Source organism: Chelmon rostratus, chromosome 24, assembly GCF_017976325.1.
Source record: "Chelmon rostratus isolate fCheRos1 chromosome 24, fCheRos1.pri, whole genome shotgun sequence".
NCBI lineage: Eukaryota > Metazoa > Chordata > Actinopteri > Chaetodontiformes > Chaetodontidae > Chelmon > Chelmon rostratus.
In genome coordinates, this window is record NC_055681.1 from 12432884 (window position 1) to 12456933 (window position 24050).

Sequence of the window (24050 nt, forward strand, 5' to 3'; positions counted from 1 at the left end):
GTCCCTCTGTTTCCATGACTACTGACACACTCACGTCATCTAATGACATCCATCACATGCAGGAAATGGTTGCACTGCAAAAATGGCCTAATTTCAAGCAATTTATTTAAGCCTAGTTAATGCAAAATAAACCTATTATCACTCAACTAGGTCTTTTTTACTAACAAATTATAAAATATAATAACTAAACATGATAGTGCTTAAAAACATGGTTTTATTAACATGAACCCAGGGAAAAATACAGTCAGAATGATTTACATACCAGGCAACTCTGAGTCTGTTGCTGCTACAAATATTAACAAGCTTTTTAATTTAAACAAATCCTGTGTGAGCAGATCACTACAAATGTATAAACAGCTTTCAACCAAAATGAACAAAGTGCACTGTGACCTTTTGGTCAAGCAGACATTAACCAAACACTGTTGTCACGCTGATTAAAAAAAGATGTGATTACATGTAGCCTTTCAGAATGTTTACTCTGACATCATGCCATCACACATTCAATACCTGGTTCGCAAAAATATTAAAACAACAATAGACTTTCAGTCATCAACATATTTCTCAGGGACTGAGCAGCAATCACATTTGGTGATGCTACACATGCATCCCACTAAACCTCCCTCACAAGTCATCCAATAGTGAGTGAGTGGTCACAATTTGCCACACATAGCCCAAAGTGGCAGAAATGTGCACATTGTGAGAATATTGCTTTTATGCAGAGCCCAAAGTATGTAATCATGGAAAAACTATGCTGTCAGAGAACAAGAGTGTATCTGTGTGCGTGTGTGTAAATGACGTGAATAAAAAATAAGCAAAATTTGGACCTATGTACTTAGAGGACCTGTAACTCATAGGATGAATGTAAAATTCTGCATGGCTTTATTAAATATGCAAAGATACTGTATGAAAAAAAAACAACTGATTCTAAGGGAGTCTGGTGGGAGGCACTTGTTGAATATCCATTTTATTCCATTTTTATTCACGTTTTCTAGCATGAATGAGCCCTCAGAACTTTATTCCTAGTAGATAGCCACATGAAATTTTCACTTGAGCTCTGTTGAAAACTGCAACCAAATCAATTTTACATCCATCCTTGGTGTCACAATCTTAAGCTAAAACCTATAAGACAAGAGTCAAAATGTCTATTTTAGAAAATAATTTTGACACAAGGGGCATCATGACTATGACATGAGGCTGGTCTCAAAATGTAGCTAAAAATGAGAGCTTTCATCTGCCAGAACCACCTATCCTAAATGCTGATATGACCCCTGAAAGTTTTCTCTGATGAATTACATCAGAAAACATCTCACACATCCAGGATACCAATGCTTGTTTTTCAGCCATGAAAATTTCATGTGGCTATCTCTATTGTGAATGATGTTACAAGGGCTCAAAAATGCTAGAAAATAATGAAGTGAACAAACTGAATGCACTTTGAGGAACTGTAACTCACAAAATACCCATAGTATGAATGAATTATAGCAGTAGTTTAGCATGGCTTCACTGAATATGCAAAAGATATGTAGAAAAGATAGAAGATAGTCAGAAAATATACACAGAAAAAAACCCAAGTTCTTCTGAAGGTGTAAGGCGGGTGGAATGACCCTACACTGTAGTATGTTTACATTTATCAAGACCCGTTGGTGGCTTCAGTGACTTGTTCCCCACTCCAAACGACAGAGGGTTTTGGCAAAAGCTTTCCCATCTGGCTTTGACCTGGTGTCTGCCTCTAAAATTCAGCCGAGTTCATCCACGATCTGAGTGAAAAAATAGAGCAGAACACAGAACATTTGTTAGAGAAAAATCGCAAACAATTTCAGATGCCCATCATTCTAGATATGTTTATATTAACCTTGTAAGAGAGACAGTTGTCTCATCAAATGTCTCCATCTCGCCAAGAAAAAGTTAGTTTGTAACTCAGAGGAAAAAGACAGAAAATAATTTTAAGAATAATTAAAAAGAAAAAAAAATCTGACAAAAAGGGAGCAAAGGGACCAAAACTATGTCAACTGCTGCGAAGCACCACGGCTAATTAGCTAACCAATCCAATGACCCGCCGCCACTCTTCGCTCCTTTAAACTAGCTTTTAGCAGGAAAAAAAGAAGAAAAAAGAGCATTAAAAGACAACTATTAACTTCAGCTGACCCTGCATCACATAAAGACAATCTATTTACCTGAAACTGGCTAGCTAGCTTCATTTACACACCCCATCGTAGTTGGTGTAGCTAATGAGCAAAACGGATTTGGCATTGAGTTAGCGTTAGCTTAGCTATCTGCGAAGTGTTGGGCTACGTGTGCGATCAACTAGAAAAACTAGAAACACACATTTTGTGCACACGCCTATAAACTTAATTTGTTTGGCAATAATCTTAGTGAGCTGACTATTAACTATGTTGAGTTACTAACTTAACATTACTGGCCATCTTGGTCGCTGCCCAGACACCTGCTCCACCTCCGCTGGGCTCCGCTAGCTTAGCTTCACTGCTGATTTTGTCCAGTTTGACCATGAGGATCGTGCTGCGTTCAGGTGATCCTTGCGAAGTAGGACATTATTGATATTTATACAATGTAGTTCTTCAGCCACATAAATTATTTTCAGTTTGACCAATGTGTGATGGGTGGGTTGTTAAATTTTAAGCTGTATCTACATTAAAAAAAGTTGATTTCTTTAACCACAGTGGTGTTTGGGCCTCTGATTTTGACCTTTTGCAAATAGAAATCTCACCGTGATGCAATCTGTAAATGTGAGATGAGATTGTTGGAACAGTACGTTCTGTTAAATCATCTTTTCCTGTCTCATTAAACCTGAAACTGTAAATGAGATCAGATGCCGTTGCAGTCAATTAAAGTCAGACCTCAAACACTGAACTTGTTAATTGGGTCATGCCTGTAATTGCTGTACGAAGATAATTGTTGTAATGTGGCAGGAACTTTTTATTTATTTTGGTCCATTAGTGACACAGAACAAGAGGGAACAACTTTTATTGTTGTGTATTTGTTCGTAAACAAGGTATAAAATACAAAGCATCTGGGGCAACAGCCATTGTTAGTGAAGGATATTGATCCCTTTTGATAACTAACCATCCATCTTATGTTCTTGTCGTTTAATCAATAGGTATTTCATCTCAGACTCACTGTGCTCTTGGCGTGATGACGGAATATAAGTGACAAATAGCCGAGATGTGAAGATGTGAACTTGGAATATTTGGACGACCTCTGCGACGCAATAGCAAACCGGTGTTTTCAGGGTGAACAAGTGTGTTTGTAGCAGGAGACAGCGAGGAGGGGCGCCTTGCTTTTCTTTGCCATGCCCAAGGCTGTTCATTATCAACACAAGGGAAGGTAATCATTGAAGTGATCCACTTTTAACTGGGGCTGATTGTGGCCAATTTGGGGAATGAATATGTGTGTCTCTGTTCTTCACTTGCTGGCCTGGTTCTTCTTTAGCCCAGTTTGTGGCCCACTTCTGTTTCTAGAAGGATAATCGATTTCGGGGCAATTGTCATTTTTCCTTTTTGAAAATGTGCCAAATTTGCAAGCTCCTTCCCTTCAAACAGCCACGTGGTTACTTGTATCCACTATGTACTATAGAGCTAAAGTACATTATTCACTGAATGTGTTTGTTTTTTTGTTTTTACATCTTTGGAAAATCAATACCTGCTCTGCAAATCAAACACGATGCCTTGTTGTGGAGTTGCTTGAAGCAAAATGGCTTCATTTAAGGTTTGAATGTGCCCTACATTACAACCTTATGGCCTAGATTGCAGTCAGTACTATTCATGCCGGTTTCCCAGAGACACAGGAATCTAATAATGTGGCTTCAGACTGACGGAGAGCCTGGAGCTACTGTACTCGCAGTGAGCATCACACTCATACTGTTCAACCATAATCTGATAAAGTTCGTCTGCAGGATCCAAATAAGTTGTTTTAGAGTAGAAAATGTTCCCAGGATTCCTTAGAGTCCATCTACACTGATAACACAGGCTTACTCTTATTGTTAAATCAACCATTTTTTACTTGTAACTCTTCCCTCTCTAAAAATGCTTCCAATGAAATGATGGCTTATAAATCCACTTTGATTGAAAGGCCAAAAAGGACATATTTCATGTTTCATGAGAGTCACTCACAGATAAAAAATGTGCAATATGTTATCGGAATGAGTGACATTGTGGTTGGGGTCAGAGAGGCCTTCCTGTCTGTTAGACCTCCAATAACTAAACTCAAATAACAGAAGTCCTCATAGAATTATTTGGTTTTTGGTAAGTTTAGACCTGTATAAAAACACTAATGTCATATACAGAGCATATGAATATCCAGCAAGACCGCAAACTGTCATTTCCTTGACACAGATGAAACATCATGAAGTATCAAGGTGATAAAACAATGTTAAGATTTTTATTATTTTTGTGATTTAGATCTCTGGGAGCCCAAATTCATGGTGAAAAAGGTATTCTGATCCATTATTATGAGTAAAAGTGCTTATTACGCACTGTGAAAATGCTTTGTTACAAGTAAAAATACCTCAAAATTATGAACCGAGTGAAGTAAAAACTACAACATTTCCCTCTGAAGTCTGATGGAGTAGAAGTGTTTAAAAAAAGACTCAAGCAAAGTACATGTACCTGTAATTATTTGGACTTAAATACAGTACTTGAGTAGATGTACTTTGTTATATTCGTCCACTGCCCCAAACAGAACGTTCGGTTGAAGCATTTGTATAAAACATGTCAGTTTAAGGTTGGAAAGGTAACAATGAACCCTCTCATGTTTGATCAGTTTTAAGTTTTGTGGGATTTTTGGATTCCTTTAAAATTTCTGAATGTGTTCTTAAATAATGTCCTGATTGTGATTATTTGTTCATGTGGGTTTAACACTAAAATACATGGATGATTTGCAGTATTATGGTTTGGTATTTGTTTTAGACTGAGGGAACAGCTTCAAAACCAAAAAGAAGCAGAGGGAGGAGGACGCACTAGGATCCAGTTGAAATCAATATTTACACTTTTATTCAGCTGCACATCAGATAAGGGAATAATAATGATGTAACTTGGATTAATAAGCTTCAGAGAAATGTTTGTATGAGTGTAATTTACGAACAGAATGATCCTGTTTCTGCTAATGGACAGCAGGTGCAGACGCGTCTGTTTCTGCGCATGTTTCCAGTGCGGTTTGGTGACAGCTATTCAACTAGAATTATGTGAAACAAGATGATCCCTAAAGCAAACAAGTTCTGTTCAGCTCTTCTCTTCCTAATAATCTCACCTTTTCATTGTTTGCTTCAGGGTAAAGCTGATTGTCGGCTGGATGAATGAAGCATGGTTATAAATAGGTAAACCTATTTTTTGCAGCCTGTTGGCGCCGCCTCCGCCCTGTGCGTAAAGGCGCAATAAGAAGTGGCACAGCGGCTGGTAATCCAGACAGGAGGTGCGTTTGGTTACAGCACAGCCTTTCATTCATGGTGAGGAGCGAGGCAGAGAGATCAGATGAGCTTCTCTCCGTTTTTCTTTTGAACTTAACCGACTTTTCCTCCTCGCAGGTCACGTTGTCCATTTACGCGCAAAACTTTTCAGTGACTTCTTCCAACAAGTGTTGACATGGTTTCATTCTTCCGGACACGGAGGTCATTAATGGGATTTCTCTTTCCTCTGCTTCACCTGAGGACAGGCGGACAGTGAGCCGTAGGGCCTCTGGAGGCTGGATGGACGACATGTCTCCACAGCAGCAACAGGAGAGCCTCAGTCGAGGCGGCGGGCAGCAAGAGAACAGACGGGTGAGACATTTCTCTCTATGTTCCAGCACTGATAACAGATTGTTGTTAGATTGCTTTAAACTGTCGTGGAAAAGAGGATGATGCGCAAACTTGCTTATTTCTTCTGGTTTAAGTAACTTCAGGCTGTTTGTGCGCAAAAGGGGAAGTCTCCAGACCATGCGCTTAATTACCTTATTTACTGCATGAAATAAAAAGGGAGCTTATTGTCCTCTGATGCATGAATGAGTGCGTTGTCAGCGCGGTCCAGTCGGGTGAGAGGTCAGTTCAGAGTTCAAGGCTTTTACTCGAGTGACACCCTGCCGCCATAAAGACCGTCAAACAACCGAGGAGGCGCCCGGTGTGTGCCGAAGTATTCCAGCAGTCAGGGATGAAAGAGACCGTGATTTATCGTGAACTGGCTGGAAGCCCGCGTTTGGAAACAGCAAGTGGTTAAAAACAGCGGTAATTAAGGCTCCTGTAAAGTATCTCCAAACTAATTGGCTACAAACGCTCCCAGCTCCAGGAAAGCGCCGGCTGACCGGAAGAAAAGGCAATTATGGGTGATTAATAGTCAATAATTCAATTATTGATCTTAGAATCTGAGCTTGTAGCTTCTGTCTTTGTTCCCAGTGTGGTAACATTTTATTTAAAACCCCCTCCCTGACAGCTTTTTATCATTTGCATGATTCATAAATGCTGAAAATGCAATGAAGGACACATGTGGAGAGTTTCTAAATGTTTTATATGAGCAAATAGTGAATGCTTGGCAACATAATATAACATCAGTACGTGTGTATAATGATTTGTCTTCATTCAACAGTTAATAAAATCCTTAATTACAAGCTGTCAGATTTGTGTAGCGATATTTATCAGCCATGTTCCACTGTGTTATCAAGCATTCAGTAATTGTGTGCACAGTTATCAGGGATGTTATCTGCTTACTAATGTCATTATAATGTGTTGGAACCATTCAGGAAGAAGTTTTATTAACCTAATTCTCAGTTTAATTATTACATTTTATGGCAGTCGTGTACAAATGAACAAACCCAGTCTCCGCTGTCAACTTAAATAGTGAACTAATTTAATATGTAGCTCCTGATCTGCTGATGATGCCGCTGAACGTGCAGGTCCACCTGTAATGGACCTGTGTTTGCCTGCTTTGAGGCTCCTCTCAGACCCGCAGCACCTGCTGGCAGTGTGGTCGTCCGGAAACTCTGTGCGAATGAATTTGCTCTAAAGCTGCTTTGTGTTGAAATGTCAGTCAGTCCTGTGAGAGCTGGGCTGCTGCTGGTCAGTAGATTTGTTTCCCACCATAAGACCCCTCCATGTTAGCTTATGTTAAGTTTATTTTTGGGAGTGAAAAGTAGGGTTGTGGCTGGAGTGTAAAGAATGTTTCACCAGTGTGTGAGCCTGCTAAATCATTCATATTACATTGTGGAATGTTAAACGTCAGATATGGACCGTGTTTTTTTGAGGGGGGCTTACAGACAGATTGGTGACAGTGATGTCAGTCAGTCCACCTCTTTGGTCCAGACTGAAATCTCTCAGCAACTATTGGATAAATTGCCATGAAATTAGGTACATTCATTGGACCGTCACGTTCCCTTTATGACATACAGTGTAAGGAAAACTGTGATAATACTACTGTAAGTCAGAGAAAATGACAGAAGGGATCCTTCAGTGTGGTTTTCAAGTCTGATGTAGCAGAAGTTATGCAACCCCGATTTCAAAAAAGTTTAGATGCTGTGTAAAACAAAAATAAAAGAGATCTGTATTTACTGACAACAGTTTTACAAAGTCTCCCTGAGCCCATGTAGTAACCTCCTTTATACAGTCATGTGTTCACAAAGTGTTGAACCTCGCTTCATCCTCGCTTGTGAACCACTGCGTCTTTCCAGGATGCTCCTTTCATACCCAATCATGATACTATCACCTGTTACCAATCAACCTGTTTACCTGTGGAATGATCCAAACAGGTGTTTTTGGAGCGTTCCACACCTCTCCCAGTCTGTTGTTGCTCCTGTCCTGACTAGTTTGAAACGTGTTGCTGCATTAAATTCAGAATAAGCAGATCTTTACAAAATCAGGTCGATGAGGTGAAACATTAAATGTATTGTCTTTGTACTGTTTTCAATTGAGTATGAGTTGAAAAGCGCAGCAAATGATCACATCCTGTTTTATTTATGTTTTATACAGCGCCCCAGCCTCTCGGAACAGGGTTATAGTTTCATTTATAATGAGTATGATGTCATATTTTGGAGGAAGTTTAGCTTGCTATAAGTCATTCTAAATTTTCTTTTTATGTTATATAATTTATTATTATGCTGCAAAAGACGAATGAACAAGTAAAAAACTGGATCCAAATGAAATAGCAGTGAGAGAATAATAGCAGCAGCTTTGCTGTGTTTTGACCTTTGCTGCTGAAAGTTTGACTCATTTTTCAAGGATTTTGCTTTGTGCTTCGTCACTGTTTCCCTTCTCCTGCAGTAACAGCGGAGAAGCAGGCAAACCTTCCAAAAACTAGTCTACTGACACATTTGCTTTTCTCTGTGGGTCATGTGACCCTTGTCTCGCAGGTTTTGGCAGCTCGTCAAGAGCCTCCCTTTTTGTATTTACTGATAATTAGCAAATGTTAGCGTGCTAATACGCTTAACTCAGACGGTGAACACTGGAAACATACTAATCACCACAAAAAAGAGCAGAAACAGTCAGGCACGTGTGCAATGATAAAACCCAGCAGCATATTAAATATTCATACTCCATAAAACATGTGAAAGAGCGTTATTTGCCTGAATCATCACATGATCATGGCGGTGACACAGTTATGTAAATCACTGGCTCTAGACTAAAGCAGAAAACCAGATGAAATGTTAAAATGCACGAAGAAAAATGAATGTTTTTGTTTGTTCAGTTGATTGATGGTTCTGTTTTTAACCATCGCGACTGAACTGAACAGGTCCTGGTGTCGCCGTGGTTACAGTGTTACTTGCAAACTGCGATTAATTACAGAGCGTCAGTGTCGAAGGCCGCAGCCAGACAGATATTGTTCCTTTCTCAGGCTTATTCACACACGGCTCTTCACTGTAGAAGCTACATTACCTCTCTACCCTTGTGGCCCAGAATAATCATGTTAAACACAGTAACCGTCAGCCGACCGTCCCGCGGAGCGTTAATCTGACGTACAATGAAAGAGCCGTGGTTATGTAATGGCTGTTTGTCAGCGTGCTTCACACTCCTTCTACAAATCCTTCTACAATTAGATTAAATGAAACTTTAATGATCCTCATGGGGAAACGAGGATAATAGGATCCAGTAGGGAAAAACAGGATCTCAGTGTGGCTGCAAGCAGCAGCTGCTACCTGTGGATTCATTCAGGATTGAAGTGCCATAGTTTGCTTTAGTCTAATTTCATCTTGCTTTGAATTGACAGAGACATTACGGCCTAATGAATAAATATAGTGAGGAATCCATGAAGAAAAACGTCCGGCCGGCTTTTGCTGAGTAGTTGAAGTGTGAGCGAGGTCAGCGGTGTTGCGGCAGAGACAGATAGAGGCTGCTCAGCATTCCTCTGCGTTTAAACTCTCCTGCCTCAGCCTGCCGCTCTGTCCCTTTGGAGGCCACAGCCGCCGGTCTGATGAATGCGTTGGCCGTTTGCCCGTGTAACTAATGAGGGAAGTGCAAACATAACATAAGCAGGGAGTAAGTTGTGTGTGCAGGGCGGTGTGGTCAGATTGTTTTAGTTTGTTTCTTTGTCTCACTGGACGTTTGAGTGGAGAGAGAAAGATCAGTACGTCATTTTTGTTTTGTACAGTTTTAGAGTGAAAAACAGGGGCACCATGCAAATGTTTGAGATGACTTTTCCCAAAGTCTCAGACCTAAATTAGCTTGTTAGTGCTCTGGCTTGTTCACAGCCGTCGTTATGGAAAGGTCAGGTGATGCAAATTATAGGACTCCTCAGACCTCGTTCAACAATCAGCGGCCATGGGCTCCTCCAAGCAGCTGCCTGCACTCTGAAGATTAAAACGACTGATGCCAGGAGAAGTGTTTTCAGGTCGCTGTTTCCTCAGTTTGTAATGTAATGAAGAAATGGCAGTTAACTGGAACGTTGGCCTGTGCTGCATGGGGAACATTTCACTGGTAGGGAAGAATGTAAAAAATAGCGGAAGGTAAAAAGAGGGTGGCTTCCACAACAGGATAGTGGTCCTAAGCACACCTCAAAATCCACAGTGGACGAACTCACGATGATGAAGCATCATCAAAGATCTGCGGACAGACCTCAAAAGAGCAGGAAGAATCTCACAGAGCCAGAAGCCTTTTGGAGGAAGAATGGATGCAAATCCCCCAAACAAGAACTTGCTGTGATACTTGCCAAAGGTGGTGTTCATAAGCGCTCACCATGCAGGGTGCATGGACCAAACTTTAGCTTCAGGCCCTTTAACTGTTTTTGTTTTGCAAAAGACAGAAATAAAAAAGCAATCTCACTTAGAATATTCCAGTGTCATCTTTAACTCACTTATCTCTTCTCAGTAACAGAATTTACCCAAACCCTTTGCATGCCACTGTCACTGTGTCACATGTACGTGTTAATAATGCAGCCGTCAGATGAAATTTGATTACATTATATTTGATTTGGATCGTCTCTCTGTCTGTCTCAGCGGATGAAGTCTCAGAGTTATCGGCGCCAGTCCGCCCCGTGTCTGGTCATCACCAAGGCTCTCACCAGGTCCAAGACTCTGTCCAGGTACTGTAAGGCACACGTAAGGACAAGACTTAGTGAGTAAATGTTGCAGCACATATATGTGAGTTCACCAAGTTTTTAAAATAACTGACTTGTCATGTTCATTAACAATTATTGCTCTGTGTTTTAAAGACTCAGATTTGGTTATAAGCCTATATTTTTATTGGTGCATTCATTTCTAGCCAACTGACATCGTGCATCTCTCTGGATATTTTTGTTGTGTGAATTCTTTATATATGATGTCACAGGGATTTCTGCAGAATAAAGAAAAATTTAAGTTTCTTTTCCGACCTCAGCTGTCTTCATGGCTGATGTAAATCCCCCCCCGTGCTGTGTTTACACCCTCTTTTTAAACACAGCATAAAATCTTCATCCTCTCTTTTTCATTTAAGTCTTCCTTTAAATGCTTCTGCAGAGGCAGTGTGTGTGTGTCGTCACAGCCAGTGCACACTCCAGGCAGAAACATGCAGATATACACAATATACCATACATATACACAAACAGTATGTTCATGCTCCTGCCTTTATCCCAGCCCATTCTTAATATGCACATACATGCACTCGTGCATATGAATCTGGGTCAATGTAACAGTGTCAGCAGTTTCACCTCGCAAACACTTGAAGTGACACGCAAACTGCGACTCTCACACACACACACACACGCGCGCCCCAGGCACGGAGTGAGGTGTTGAATACACTCGGATGGATAATCCTCCTGTTATTGGACCGATCAGAGGATCAGGCATCTATTAATAGCTCTGCTCTGGACATACGGACTGGGAAAGTGAAGAAGAAATAACCTCACTGAAAAGCTCCCGCTGAGGGTGGGGCTCCTCGCTGAACGCCACCCACCTGGACGGCTGACGGTGTGTGCAGTATGTCCCTGCTCTGTGACATAACTCTCACTCCGAGTGAGCCCTGACCTGTGAATGATTTGTTTCCAGCCTTCTTTCTTTGTCAGATGACTCATTGATGCGTTCAATCAGAAGTTTTGTCATTTTTTAGACTTTGATTTGGTTTCAGTATAGATAATGGATGGATGGATGGTACACTAAGCCTGGCTAACTGGCTGTAGCTCCATATTTAATAAAAAATAATAGTAATAATTATAATACATTTTATTTGTATAGCACCTTTCATAAAGGAATTGCAGCTCACAGTGCTTTATAAGAAAGAAATTACATGCATCCAAAAATGTGTCACTATTCCTTTAAATGTTGTCCTGGTTGTGAAGTAAACAAAACTAGTTAACAAAAATAAAAAGTCCAACAATAAAGCAATCAGTTTGATTTTGGACTGATAAATATTCAGTAACACCAACTTTTTCACTCAGATCCTATTTATGAACAATCTTTAAAGATTCCTATTCAAATGTTGCCTGGGAAAAGCATCGATTTAAGGACGCGAGTACTGTCCTGCTGTGAGATTCCCTCACATCATGAACGTAATGATAACTACATAATGAGGAGTGCCGGAGTCTTTTGATCTCTTATGTGGATCATGCAAACTCAATAAGTCAGTATCTGGACGATAATCTCGGCGATGAAGGATACCAGAGGGATCTGAAGTGAATAATCTAATAAAAGAGGCACTGGCTGCCCATCATAAGAGTCCGAGTCTTTCTGTTTACGCCACCAAACATGCCGTCTGACAAACTAACACTGTAAACCTCAAAACGTCTCCTTACACAGAAAAGTTTGACCCAATCAGCACTGCCAGACGGTCACGCTGGTTCATAAGCAGGTTACTGTATTACAAACTGTACGAGGTGGGGGCCCAGCTTCTATCAGTGTTTTGATTTTAAATAAAGTCTTTTATTATTGCTTTAACTTTATAATCTAAAGAGAGAAGTTAATTCAATCTGAGGTATAACAAATACACAGATGAATAGAATACACAAAGCAAAACAATAGAAACGAGCCATGAAAGGACATGGTTGTTGTCTCATGGTGCTCTGCTCTTTATGTTCTCCCACACAACATTAAAAAAATACCCTCCTTTAATCGGCTGACACATGCACCCTGGCAGTACTGCAGATTTAATCATCAACAATAAGAATAAAAATCAAAAAAAGTTCAATCTGGGTGTCTGCTGGTCTTCAAAAGTCTTAAAAGCATCATCATTGCAGCTCCAGTAGCTCAAAAGCTAATTGAACCATCATGAGCACGTGCCTTTAGCTCAAACCTGAATGGATTTGATGAATATTTTTGATCAGCTGGACTTTGGGATGTGTGTTTGGGGAAAGATCGGTGTGGCTGTTGCGCTGAAACAGGATATTTTATTTTATAGTAATTTCTGACTCTGTGAATTTGTCTTCCAGAGAGAGCTTCGTGGCTCCCGTGTGCCCAGAGACCATCCCACTGGTCCAGTCCTTCCTCACCGGCCCCGATCGGTCGTTTCTCCTGCACGGACATGCTCAGCTCAAGACCGGGATGCAGACTCAGGACAGACACCTCTTCCTGTTCACTGACACACTGGTGATTGCCAAAGCCAAGTAAGCACAGGTGTTTGCTGCTGTATTTTTAGGAGCGGTCCAGGAGCATTTTGGCTGCCCCCCCCGCGTCCTTCAGCTGCGATTTAGGCTAATACCCTGAGGTTAAAATTAGTGCGTGTGTGCGGGCACGCTCACGCCGTCTCTCCCTGCGTTCCCAGATCGGCCAACCACTTCAAGCAGAAAGCCCAGGTGCGTGTGTGTGAGATGTGGACGGCGGGCTGCATGGACGAGGTGTGCGAGGGGAGCACCAACGCCGAGAGGAGCTTCGTCATGGGTTGGCCCACGTGCAACTACGTGGCCATGTTTAGGTAAAAAACACACACACACACACACACACACACACATGTTCAGGAGGTCTTAACCTGGATGTTTTAACAGGACTCTCAAGTGACAGCAGAACTCAGTTTCTCATTTCCACCATGATGTGTGACGTTCTTCTCTGTGTTCCCCTCAGCTCCGCGGAACAGAAAGAGAAATGGCTCTCCCTCCTCAAAAGGTAACCTCCCGCCCTCCTGTGTGTTCGCACATGTGTGTGTGTGTCTGTGGAGAGAAATCTGACACGTCGCATTTCCTCTCTGACTCCCCTCCAGCCGAATAAAAGAAGAGAAGGAGCGAGAGGAGCCTAAAACCATTCCTCTGAGGGTGTACGGGAAGGGAATCAATACGTTCGCCGTTGTAAGTGCGCTCTACTGCTCGAGCCGCCTTCATCAGTTCCTCTCAGTGTGGACGGAGTGTGTGATGATCCTCTGTGTTACTGCTGCCTCTTCTCCCTGATCAGACCAAGACGCTTCCTGTCAGCAACTCCGATTCAACCAACGAGGTGGTCCGACTGGCCCTGCAGCAGTTCAGCATCATAGTGAGTTGAAAAAGTCCAGAATGACGCAATACCGTCAATGTGTCGATCATGTTGACTCCCACATACATCAGCATCAGCTCCACAAATCCTGTGTTGTCTGTTTATTCATATTATGGTGATGCTGTTTCCATAGCAGCCAGCCATCCTGTTTGGTGTCCCGTCAGATCAGCTGACCAATCACAAAGCAGATTCACTCAGAAGGCCGGGCTGCCGTCCATTCGGAGAACCACCTGTGGTTTCTCTCTCCTTGCTCCTCGTCTCTTTGGACCTTGGTCCATTTCCGGGAGGGTGGAGGAGCAGGGATGGGAGGAAGCGGGTGTAGCTGAATGGAACGCAGCACCAGCGAAGGATGTTCGCTCGGCCCTGTAGCCCGAGCAGCTGCGAGCTACATGTGATATAAACGTGGAAAGTGCAAGAGAATACTTCTCTTTGTCACGTCTCGGCTTCCCAAAATGTATTCCTCCCCGCTGTCCCCGGACCAGCCTGGTGTGGTTTTTAAGGCATTCTGTTCTCTGAGGCTGTGCAGTTGTTTTTCTCACCATCTTTGCCCCCGTCTCGCTCAGGGAAAGGTGAAAGACTTCCAGCTGTGGGTCATCTCCAAGAGGGACAACGCCCCCTATCCTCTGATCGGTCAGTGAGTGAGGTCCACACAACATCCTGTTGTTGTGCGGCGTGATTCTTTTCTGAAGGGGGTACATGACAGAAAGCTTTGACAGGGGGGTGAGATGTTTTTTTAGACACACTGGTAGCATTCATTCCTCAGAGAAGAGTGTGTGTTGCAGGATGTTGCTCCTGCTGGGAAGGAGCGAGGAGGGGTCACGGAGTGCGTGCTGACTAGAAATGTGATGTTATGGCACCGCTGATGCTATAGCAACCATAACTCGCCTCTGGGGAGTGACGCTGCCGCTTCTCCTCCGTCTCAGGTCACGAGTTTCCCTTCAGTATCCAGATGAGTCATGTGAGACACACGACGTCTCAGGGCGGCGGCGCTGCACCACCTGCGGACAGACAGAGGGCCATGCAGGTGGAGCAGCTGCAGGTGTGCAAGCAGTGCCAGTTCATCCTAAAGCCTCGACCCCTTGAGACGCTGCACGTTTCTGCAGGTGAGATCACACGCGGATTCATTTTGCAATAATCAACAGAGGCGTCAGGGCTGATGCATTCTGGGAAACTGCGTTGTCTTTTCAGAGTTGCCTCAGAAGCCATTCAAAAGGAGGCGTTCCCTCATCACCTGGGCGTTCTGGCGAGGCTCCTCCTCTCACCTGAACGAGCTGACCCTCGGCACGGCCCGCGGCTGCCTGTTCGGCCAGCCGCTCAGCTCTGTCTGCGTGGAGGACGCTCTGCCCAAGCCCGTCATGGTGAGTGGACGCGACGAGTCGTGACGTCACATCTAAATGTTCCTACCTGCTACAGTTCAGCCTGAGACAGATGTCTCCTGAATGTCATGATGATTCATCTCATCCTCACTGAGACATTTCCCTCAAAACCACAAATGTGAACATGGCGCTGGAGGAAAGGTCACACGCCCCTCCAGAGGCCCAAAAATCATCTTCCCCATCTTTTTTGTTTTAATATTCAGAAGTTATGAACAAGAAGCTTAAAAAATCCTAATTTTTGACATTCCAAAACAACTAGCCAGAACTTCCACTTCCTGTCTCACCAGGACATGCTGGCGTTTCTGTACAGCGAGGGTTCATGGACGCGGGGGATCTTCCGTCGGCCGGCAGGGGCTCGGGCGGTCCGGGAGCTGCGGGACTCTCTGGACAGCGGAGAGCTCCAACTTCCTCTGACGAGAGACCACATCTTCATCATTGCCGGAGTCTTTAAGGTATGTGTGTGTGTGTGTGTGTGTGTGTGTGTGTGTGGTGCACATGCACACACTTTGTTAGCTCCCTGACGGACCCACATCTGTAAGCACAAAATTAATCTGCATCCATCCTACTCAGCCTCTGTGTGACACACTCTGCAGCTACGTTAGCAGGACAAGCTGTTCAGGCTGGCTTGCTAATGTGATCTGGATTATCATCACTTATTATCTGGAGGGATAACCTGGAGCTTCTGTGCACGAGGGCTTAAACTGTGTCACGTCTTTGCACGGCAGCACTGGAGACTTCATTCATTATTGTTGTCCCAGTCCACTTTCTTCTTTCAACTAAGCAGTAAAAACACCAATTCACTCGATCAGTTTGTGGAAATACACAAACCCTGACTGAGTTTTCAGGGACAAAGACGAGTCATAAACACTGGTTTATTTATTCTGAGTGATACATTTTGAAACAGACGTCATCTTAGAGGAAACACTGATCCGTGCACGTTTTCAGGACTTCCTGCGCAGCATCCCGGGCAGCTTGCTGTGTTGTGAGCTGTATGAAGAGTGGATGGACGTGCTGGAGGAAGAAGAGGAGGAGGAGGAACAAGTGCAGGACATACAGAGGTAGCATGTACACACAGTACTGTTACTCTACATTTTCTAGTGTCTACGTGTGGAGATTTGGTCTAAAGCAGAACACTTAATATGATTGTTTTCCCCTCTCTCTGGTTGTGCCTCTCTGCAGGATGATTTGCCGCCTGCCCAAAGAGAACGCCCTGCTGCTGCGCTACCTGCTGGCCATGCTGCACGGCATCCAGGGCAACGCCCAGGAGAACCAGATGACCAGCTTCAACTTGTCAGTGTGCATCGCTCCCAGCATGCTTTGGCCTCCTGGAGCGCCCTCTAGCCCTGAGGTGGAGGGGGAAGGAACGAAGAAGGTGAGAGAGGGGGAGGAAGTAGTGCCCGGTGCAGCTCCACTGCAAGTAGCCTGGTGAGAGTTTACAGCATATGGAGAACAAACGCAGGAGTGATTTGAGATGTTACAAAACTTTCTCCAACAAAGAGACTTAACTTAGGCCTTAAGTGGGATCATTGTTTGACACTTGAAAACAGAAGTTTTGTGGCAGAATGTCAGTTTAACAGCTAATTCAATGCGGAATTTGACCCAGACCTAAATCATGCCGGCTGCTGTAACTTTCTGTCGTAATGACTTTGTCACTCAGGATTGCTGCAACACAATGCAATGGGTCTGTCTAAGCCACGCCACGGCTCAGTAACAAAGAGAAGCTTGTTCATTTTGTCTGCAGGCCTTAAAAAAAAAACAGAAAACTACAGCTAACAGCTAACCAAACGTCCACCTTCTTTACCTTCTGACTGCTGCTGGCCTGGGATCAGGACGACTGCCTCTCTGATTTGGAATAAAAATTTGAGGAAAAAATATCATTCACACAAATATTGAGCTGCCTAAACTGTCAACTGAATGTTATTGTTGTTCTTTTGTTAATTCCTGTGTTAATACCTTGATTGTAACACCTCTAAACCGCGTCAAGCTTCTCTCATAGGAATGTCTCAAATCGGCTTTGAAAAAAAGGGTAAAATGTCTAATTTTAGAGCAGTTTGATTAAAGATCGGTCTTTCTCGTCCTCCTGTTGGCTGCAGGTTTGCGAGCTGGTGAAGTTCATGATCGAACGCTGTCGGCAGATTCTGGGAGAGGATCCGTCCTCCCTGTACGGAGGGCCGCCACAAAGACTCAACGCTGACGACATGGGGTCAGGTAGAGAAACAGCTGAAGTAGGACAGCTGAGTTTAAACACTGATGTCATCGGCCTGTTCCCTGGATGTCTGGATCAGGAGGGTCAAATTAGACGTATGGGGCAAAAATATTGTCTCATTTTGCAGGAAAAGTTTGTGTTTGGCATAAAACAAGATATAACTGCAAAGACGCAGGATTAGAAGTTGGAAGATGTGATTTTATTTTATTGTTCTTTCAAAGGTTATGATAAAAATGTCACTTAAAAACCCCACAGATTACTAGAAACTCTCCACAAAGTTTTTAATGGCTACATTGGCTTTATTGTGTTTGCTTCCCGAGTCCTGAGCTATGAATTGTTTGCAATGTTTCTGCAAACTGTTTGTTTTTCGCTGTCTTCCCACATCTGTCTCCTTCCTGTCGTCCTCCTCATCCTCGCCTGGACCGGCAGACTCCTGGCTGTACCCTCTGACGGACTCGTCTTACGACAGTCTGGAGAACGAGCTGGACGACAGCAGCGGAGGCTCGCCGGGCTTCTGCGGCAGAAGGCACCTTCGAGCCAAACCACGACAAGGCAGCCTGGACTCCATCCTCACATTCAGCGACGACGACCAAGACACAGACCCGGACCCGGACACGCACCAGACCCAACCCGACAGTCTGCACGGCCTCAAGGTGCGCCCTCTGAGCAGAACCAGAGGCCCGAGGCAGGACCTCTCCTGCCCCAGCCGGGACGCACCGACTGTGGACACCTCCCCCACCCCGGACTCACTGTCCCTGGATGGTCGGCACAGACAGCGGCGGCGCTCAGAGCCGGCCATAGCGTACGTGACCAAGTTCGGGCCGTGCGTTTCGGGGAGCAATGAGGGTCTCACTGGTGAGGATGAAGACGGTGACGAAGAGAAGCCTAGCAGCCGCACGCTCGCTCACGCACGCTCCAGAGGTGAGACGGGGAGGGGTGGAGCCGAGTCCACGTTCAACCTACGTGGTGTGAGGTCAACAGCTCTTGAGGCGAGCTCCTCCAGCCTCTCTTCCACCCCCACCTCCCCTGCACCAACCCGCTCCCCCCTGGACTCTCCTGACTCCCTCAGCAGCGACCACACAACCAGGCGGGGGCTTTACCCAAACAAGGCACACCTGCCCTCCTCCTCTTCATCTGTTCCCTCCTCCATCCCATCTACGCCCTTCACCACAACCTCTGCTCTGACCTCTGGAGGACATCCAGACCTGGGGACTTGTCCAAAAGGCTCCCCGCCAAAAGAACCGCTCAACTGGGGGACCTTAAAAGGCTGCAGGGGCCTCCACCCAAACTCTTGGCTGAAGAAAGGGCGGAGGCTGTCGCTAACACAAACAGACAACTTGGAGAAGGAGGACGAGGACAAGACTGCGGTGAGTCAAAGTTAAACATGCACTTATTTGCATTTATGGAAATCATACAGACGTCTCAGTGCTGAAATTATCGCGTGAGTTTCTGACAACAACTTTCTGACAACAATTAACCAAAAAAATGTCCTTTTATTATCGCTGATTCCAGACCTTTTTTTCTTCCATATGTTGTTAAGCTGCTGTCAATTAAACATTTCCTCACTGCACAACAAACAGCATAATATCCTGCCATTTGTGGAAAACCTTTAATTCAACACATCTACAGGAAGTTTTGACTTTTTCAATTCATTTAAAAGCACTCAGAAAACAAATAGGAATTAATGAGGTAATTATTAAATAATATATCTGTTAAAGGAACACTAAGAAGCAGCAGTGGAAATCATGCTGGCTTTACCATGTGGAATTCCACACCCATCAGTGTTTTCTACTGGACTTAAAAGTGTGTGTTATTTGAGGTTTTACAGTGAGCCAAACCTTCACTAGCTAACGATTCTTCATTCTAGCGAGTGGAGCCGGCTCAGGAGTCATGTATAGGGGAGAACATACCTCTTGTTTCGGTTTGAGAGTGATCTTTGGTGTCAGACGGCCTCCCTGATCGTTCTGTCGGTGCCCTCTGACCCTGAGGCTTCACAGCTGTCGTAGGGTGTACCAGCACAGGTGTTTAAGTGTTGAGTGGTTTGTGGGAAGTGCTGACTCCAGGCAGACATGCTGCAGTTTCTTCTCATCCTCACTGACTAGATATTCTGCTCTATGTGGGAAGTCCTCATCTCCTGCTGCAAGAGGTGGTTTACAGTTTGGTTTACAGCTGCTTACTGTCTTGTTCCTGCTCACTGGTCAAGCTGATGTGTGGGTAAATGCTATAAATACTGGATCAGAGGTCTCATCAGGCTTTAGTGTTTCCTCAGTGGCGATGCTGGTAAACAATGAACTAAATGAGGGGAGCACCTGCAAGCCTTCTGGACAAAATCCTCATTGTTCTGTAAATTGGATCCAATACAGCAATCCAATGATTGCAATGATGCCAAAAGAGTGGAAGGAGAAAGAAATAATCTCCTGTGACATCTGGAAAAAGCTGTACTCCTGTACAGACATATTAAGAACAGTGGTGATGATGTCCAGAAAATGACAGAGTTGGAAGTGCTCCCCTTACAGAGCAGCTTGATGTCAGTGGTCTGTTCACGAGCATCCCCACTGAGGCCGCACTTACAGTCAATACCTGACCGCCTCTTACAGCACGAGGTCAGCAGTGAGAAGCTTCCTACAGAGCAGAATATCCTGCCTGTGAGGAAGAGGAGGTGCAGCAGGAGAGGACGATTAAAATCCTGCTCTGCATTAAGATGAGGGCTGTCAACGCACATTCAAATATAGATCAGAATTGTAAATTAATCCATACATTCGATTATGAAAATTAATATTTGAGAGTGGGAAGCTGCTGCATGACAGACAGGAGTCACAAAACCAGTTTGTATTGAACAGTTATTACTGGTTTTGGGGGTTTTTTTCGATGTATTTATGTATGTAGATGTGAAAAGTATGAAATAGTCCTGCTTGAGGAGTTACTGATGATTGCTGGAACAGTAAAAGGTGAACCAAGAAGGTTTTATTGAGTTTCATTTTGTTTTTGGCAGTTAATATAACATCTGAGCCTGTTAATGGGGTGTTTGCACATTGTCAGTGTGAATCCACTAAAAGTGTTTGTTTTTTCTACCAACAGGCTCAGGCCCAGACTCCATTCACAAAAACACTTATTTTATCATGTAAAACACACTTCATTCAAACATGACAAAAACAAACACACAAAAAAACCTCACCAAAACCTTCTTGGTTCATCATCTGTTCCAGCAATCATCACTAACTCTGGTTTGGTTAAAATAAACGCTTAATTCAGTGAATCGGGAGAGAGGGCAGACATCAGAGAAACAGCGGGGGAAATGGCGCACAGAGCCGGAATATTTCATATTTTTCACATCTACATGGACTTAAATACATCGAAAAAAACCCAAACCAGTAATAACTGGACAATAGAAACATAGCATTATTTGCAGCAGTGGGGAACTCTGGAAGCAGATGACAAATACCAAAACTGGCAAAGACAGTGACTGAAACAGGGTCGAGGTCACCAACCAAGAGCCGTCAGCCAGAGAAAGATCAGAGATGGTTTTTCAACCTTGACATAGATGGCTTCTCGTACTCCTCTTTGAAACCATCTGTCTTCTCTGTCCAGAAAATTTGAAGTTAAAATGTGCATATTCTGGACAGAGAAGACAGATGGTTTGAAAGAGGAGTACGAGAAGCCATCTATGTCAAGGTTGGAAAACCATCTCTGAACAGAGGGGGAGGTCTGAGACACCACCTATCTCCCACATACAATGCTGTCCTTTCATCTCTCCCAAAAAGATTCAAAGATTTAGCCTCTGAGGATAAACAACAAAGCCATTCACACATGGCTCCAGGAGCCTCCCAATGACAACAATGGGACACTAACGAGGCAAACGACTGTCGTTGACATCCAAGGGTTGCACCCCACCCCGCCTTAATGGGGGGATCGTTTGCCTCACAATAGAGTGATACCATTCTTGGTTTTGGGGGTTGGCCTTACTCAGGGGATAAATACTTGAACCTAATACCATTGCATTGGACTAGAGCTGTCCTATCTAGTCTGGTTGTGTACGAACTGATGAAGCCTGCTCGGATGACAGGCGAAACGTCTTCTAAGACAAACTGACGAGGTCCAGTTGCGAACGATTGAATGCCCTAAACCTCTTCACTGTATGTTTTCATTTACAGGGAGGGGCCACCAATAAGCCGCTCACGCTTGGGAAGCTCATCCCAGAGAAAGGAAGAGCAGGCGAAAGGGGAGGAGGAAAACTGATCTCCAGCAGCCAACCCAAGCCCAGATCATCCTCCAGAACCCCAAAAGACGCAGGAGGAGGGGGCCACGTAAAGGGAAGGCCGAGCCAGGAGTCCCACAAGTCCAAACACCTTCAACAGGACTCATCCAGCCCCCCTTCACACCACCGCTCTACAGGGAGTCTCCAATTTCCCAAATCCCCCTGGTTTCATTCCTCAGACTCCCCGCTATCTGTCAGGCAGCTCAGTGACATCCGTGCCGACGGCGGGGGTGTCCCCGCCAAACAAGTGAATGAGCTGAAGCAGCAGTCGCCGTCTTTATTTTACAAGCAGAGGGGGCCGTCTCTGTCCCTGTTCAAGCAGAACAAGTCTCACTCTGTGGAAGAGCAGTGCAACCCCAGGCAGTACCAGCGCCGGGGGTCGGAGCCCGGCCGGCAAGCCGTGGACCGAGCCTCCGCGCTCACGCGGGCAAGGCTGCCCAGCGACCCGGGACTGAAGGCCACCGAGGCGGATCCGCAGGGCGGGACGGCAGAGGCCCGTTTCTGCCTCTCCCCCTACGCCACCAAAGCGGTGAGGGACTACTTCTCCTCTCACCCGTGCAGCAGCCCCCAGAGCAGCCAGCAGGTGGCGCTCGCCCTGGTGGAGAGTCGCAGGGAATGGCTGAAGAGATGCAGCGATCCCGCGGCGGAGCCAGACTTCGACCAGCTCCTGTTTGCTGAAGAGTCCTACGTCTGACTGTGACTGGAGGCAAAACACAAATCACTTCAGCACAGCAGACGCCAGAAACACACGACTTCACTGCTGTTCTCAACCAACGAATACAGCTAGTAGTTATCATACAGTTAAAAATGACTGCTTTCAGTGTTTCACTAGACGACTCAGCTCACTCAGTCTGTAACAGGACTTGACATTCAGTTGGTTTGCTGTGGTAGAACAAACTAAGAAAACTAGTTTCACTCAAGACCGTCTACATTTTTTAAACAAATTAAGGAAAGAAGCACATTTTAAACTTTGCCTAGAGCTTACTGCCATTAAGGGAATGTAAACATTTGTCTTGAATGTCCTGAAGGCTGGATTTACACGTGCAGAAGGAATATTACTCTTCTATAACCTTATTTATATTGAACTAATACATTTATCAGAGTCTCAGCAGATGGATTGTCTTTCAAACGATATCAGGCCAAAGTTGAAACCTGCCAATTAAAACTACCTGGTGTTGCCTTCTTTCGTCACGAATGAGTTGAATCTCTCTCGTAATTTTATTGGCCGACAGCTAACTGTAACTTAGAGCTGCGCTATGTTTGGACACATAAGCCTGTTTAATGCTACGTGCTGTAAAGGTTCTGTATGGACAACCTACAGATTGTGGGCAACATATAGCAACGCCTCCTGCAACGTGCATGTTCATATGCAATTGTTTTGCGTGCTGTAATATGTTGGCGGTGAAACAAATTGCCACAAAAACACACATTACAGCGTCGCTGTGCATCCTGCAAACAGCTGCGTTTTAAAAAATGAGCTGCGTCAAGATCCTCACGTCTCGAGGCAGAGGAAACACTGCTGCTTACGTCTGCAGGGGCAAAATTGGTATTTCATTAAAACATGAAAGCACAATATTTGCATCTGAACATGATTCAGAGGAGGCATTATGGGATGTAAGTAGGAAATGTGGTTGTTTTCTTTTATGCAGCCTGGGTACACAAAGTGAACAGCTTATAAAGATGCTCACACAGTCATGATTACAGTTTAGATTCAGAAGCATCACTTCATGTTAGCATCTTAAACAAAAAGGTTCCAGGTTGAGTTTTGTAGATTAAGGTCATGTGATTTATAATCATTTAGCATTTTAATGGAAACTATCGAGCTCTGGGCTTTATTTTGTCTCGACTGATGTTCGTACAGCTTTTTGCCAACTGCTGTGTTTGAGGTCTTTAAACACTCATTATAAAATCAAGTTTCTTTATGTTATGCACATTTCCAATGCTTCTCAGCAGTAGCACTTAAATTACATGCGCTCCAGGTTTGTAGTCTGCTCCTCGTTTTCTATTTGTTGCCAACGATGTGGTTTCCACACAAGCCTGTATTGATTTCAGTTAATCACCTGCATCCTCTCCCAGTATTTCTATTATGTAAATATGATCCCTCCAGGGGAAAATGAGTACATTCGTATTTATCAAGCTTTATATTTTATGCAGCTCAAAACTCTGTTTAAATAGGCCACAAGACTATCGCTGTCTTCTACTGTCTATACCTCCTTTCTATATGTATTCATACGCTTTGTTAATAAATAATAATATCTGCATTTGCAAATAAAATGATCTACGAGTGAAAATCTGATTAACGTGACGTAATTATTGGTTTACCTTTGTGGTCACTGGTCGAGGAAAGTGAGGTTTTAAAGGACTATCAGAAACATGT

General features: G+C 44.1%; 1 protein-coding gene across 1 annotated transcript; it reads left to right on the forward strand.

Annotated features, from left to right (window-relative positions):
* The first annotated feature begins 5452 nt into the window (after positions 1-5452).
* On the forward strand, positions 5453-23940 carry LOC121627340 (rho GTPase-activating protein 20-like). The gene is made up of 16 exons (XM_041966196.1): positions 5453-5770; positions 10405-10490; positions 12807-12980; positions 13139-13288; positions 13435-13476; positions 13571-13655; positions 13759-13836; positions 14400-14466; positions 14760-14939; positions 15025-15194; positions 15500-15664; positions 16158-16270; positions 16392-16584; positions 17306-17420; positions 17848-18785; positions 21570-23940. The coding sequence occupies exons 1-16, from the start codon at positions 5699-5701 to the stop codon at positions 22365-22367; spliced, it is 3426 nt and encodes a 1141-aa protein (XP_041822130.1). The 5' UTR covers positions 5453-5698; the 3' UTR covers positions 22368-23940.
* Positions 23941-24050: the final 110 nt, after the last annotated feature.

Bases quoted from the DNA above. Each gene is read 5' to 3' on its own strand.
- LOC121627340 (XM_041966196.1), top strand. From the start codon at position 5,699: ATGGACGACATGTCTCCACAGCAGCAACAGGAGAGCCTCAGTCGAGGC. The intron at 15,665-16,157 runs GTATGTGTGTGT...GCACGTTTTCAG, and splicing joins TCATTGCCGGAGTCTTTAAG to GACTTCCTGCGCAGCATCCC. The intron at 16,585-17,305 runs GTGAGAGAGGGG...TGTTGGCTGCAG, and splicing joins AGGGGGAAGGAACGAAGAAG to GTTTGCGAGCTGGTGAAGTT.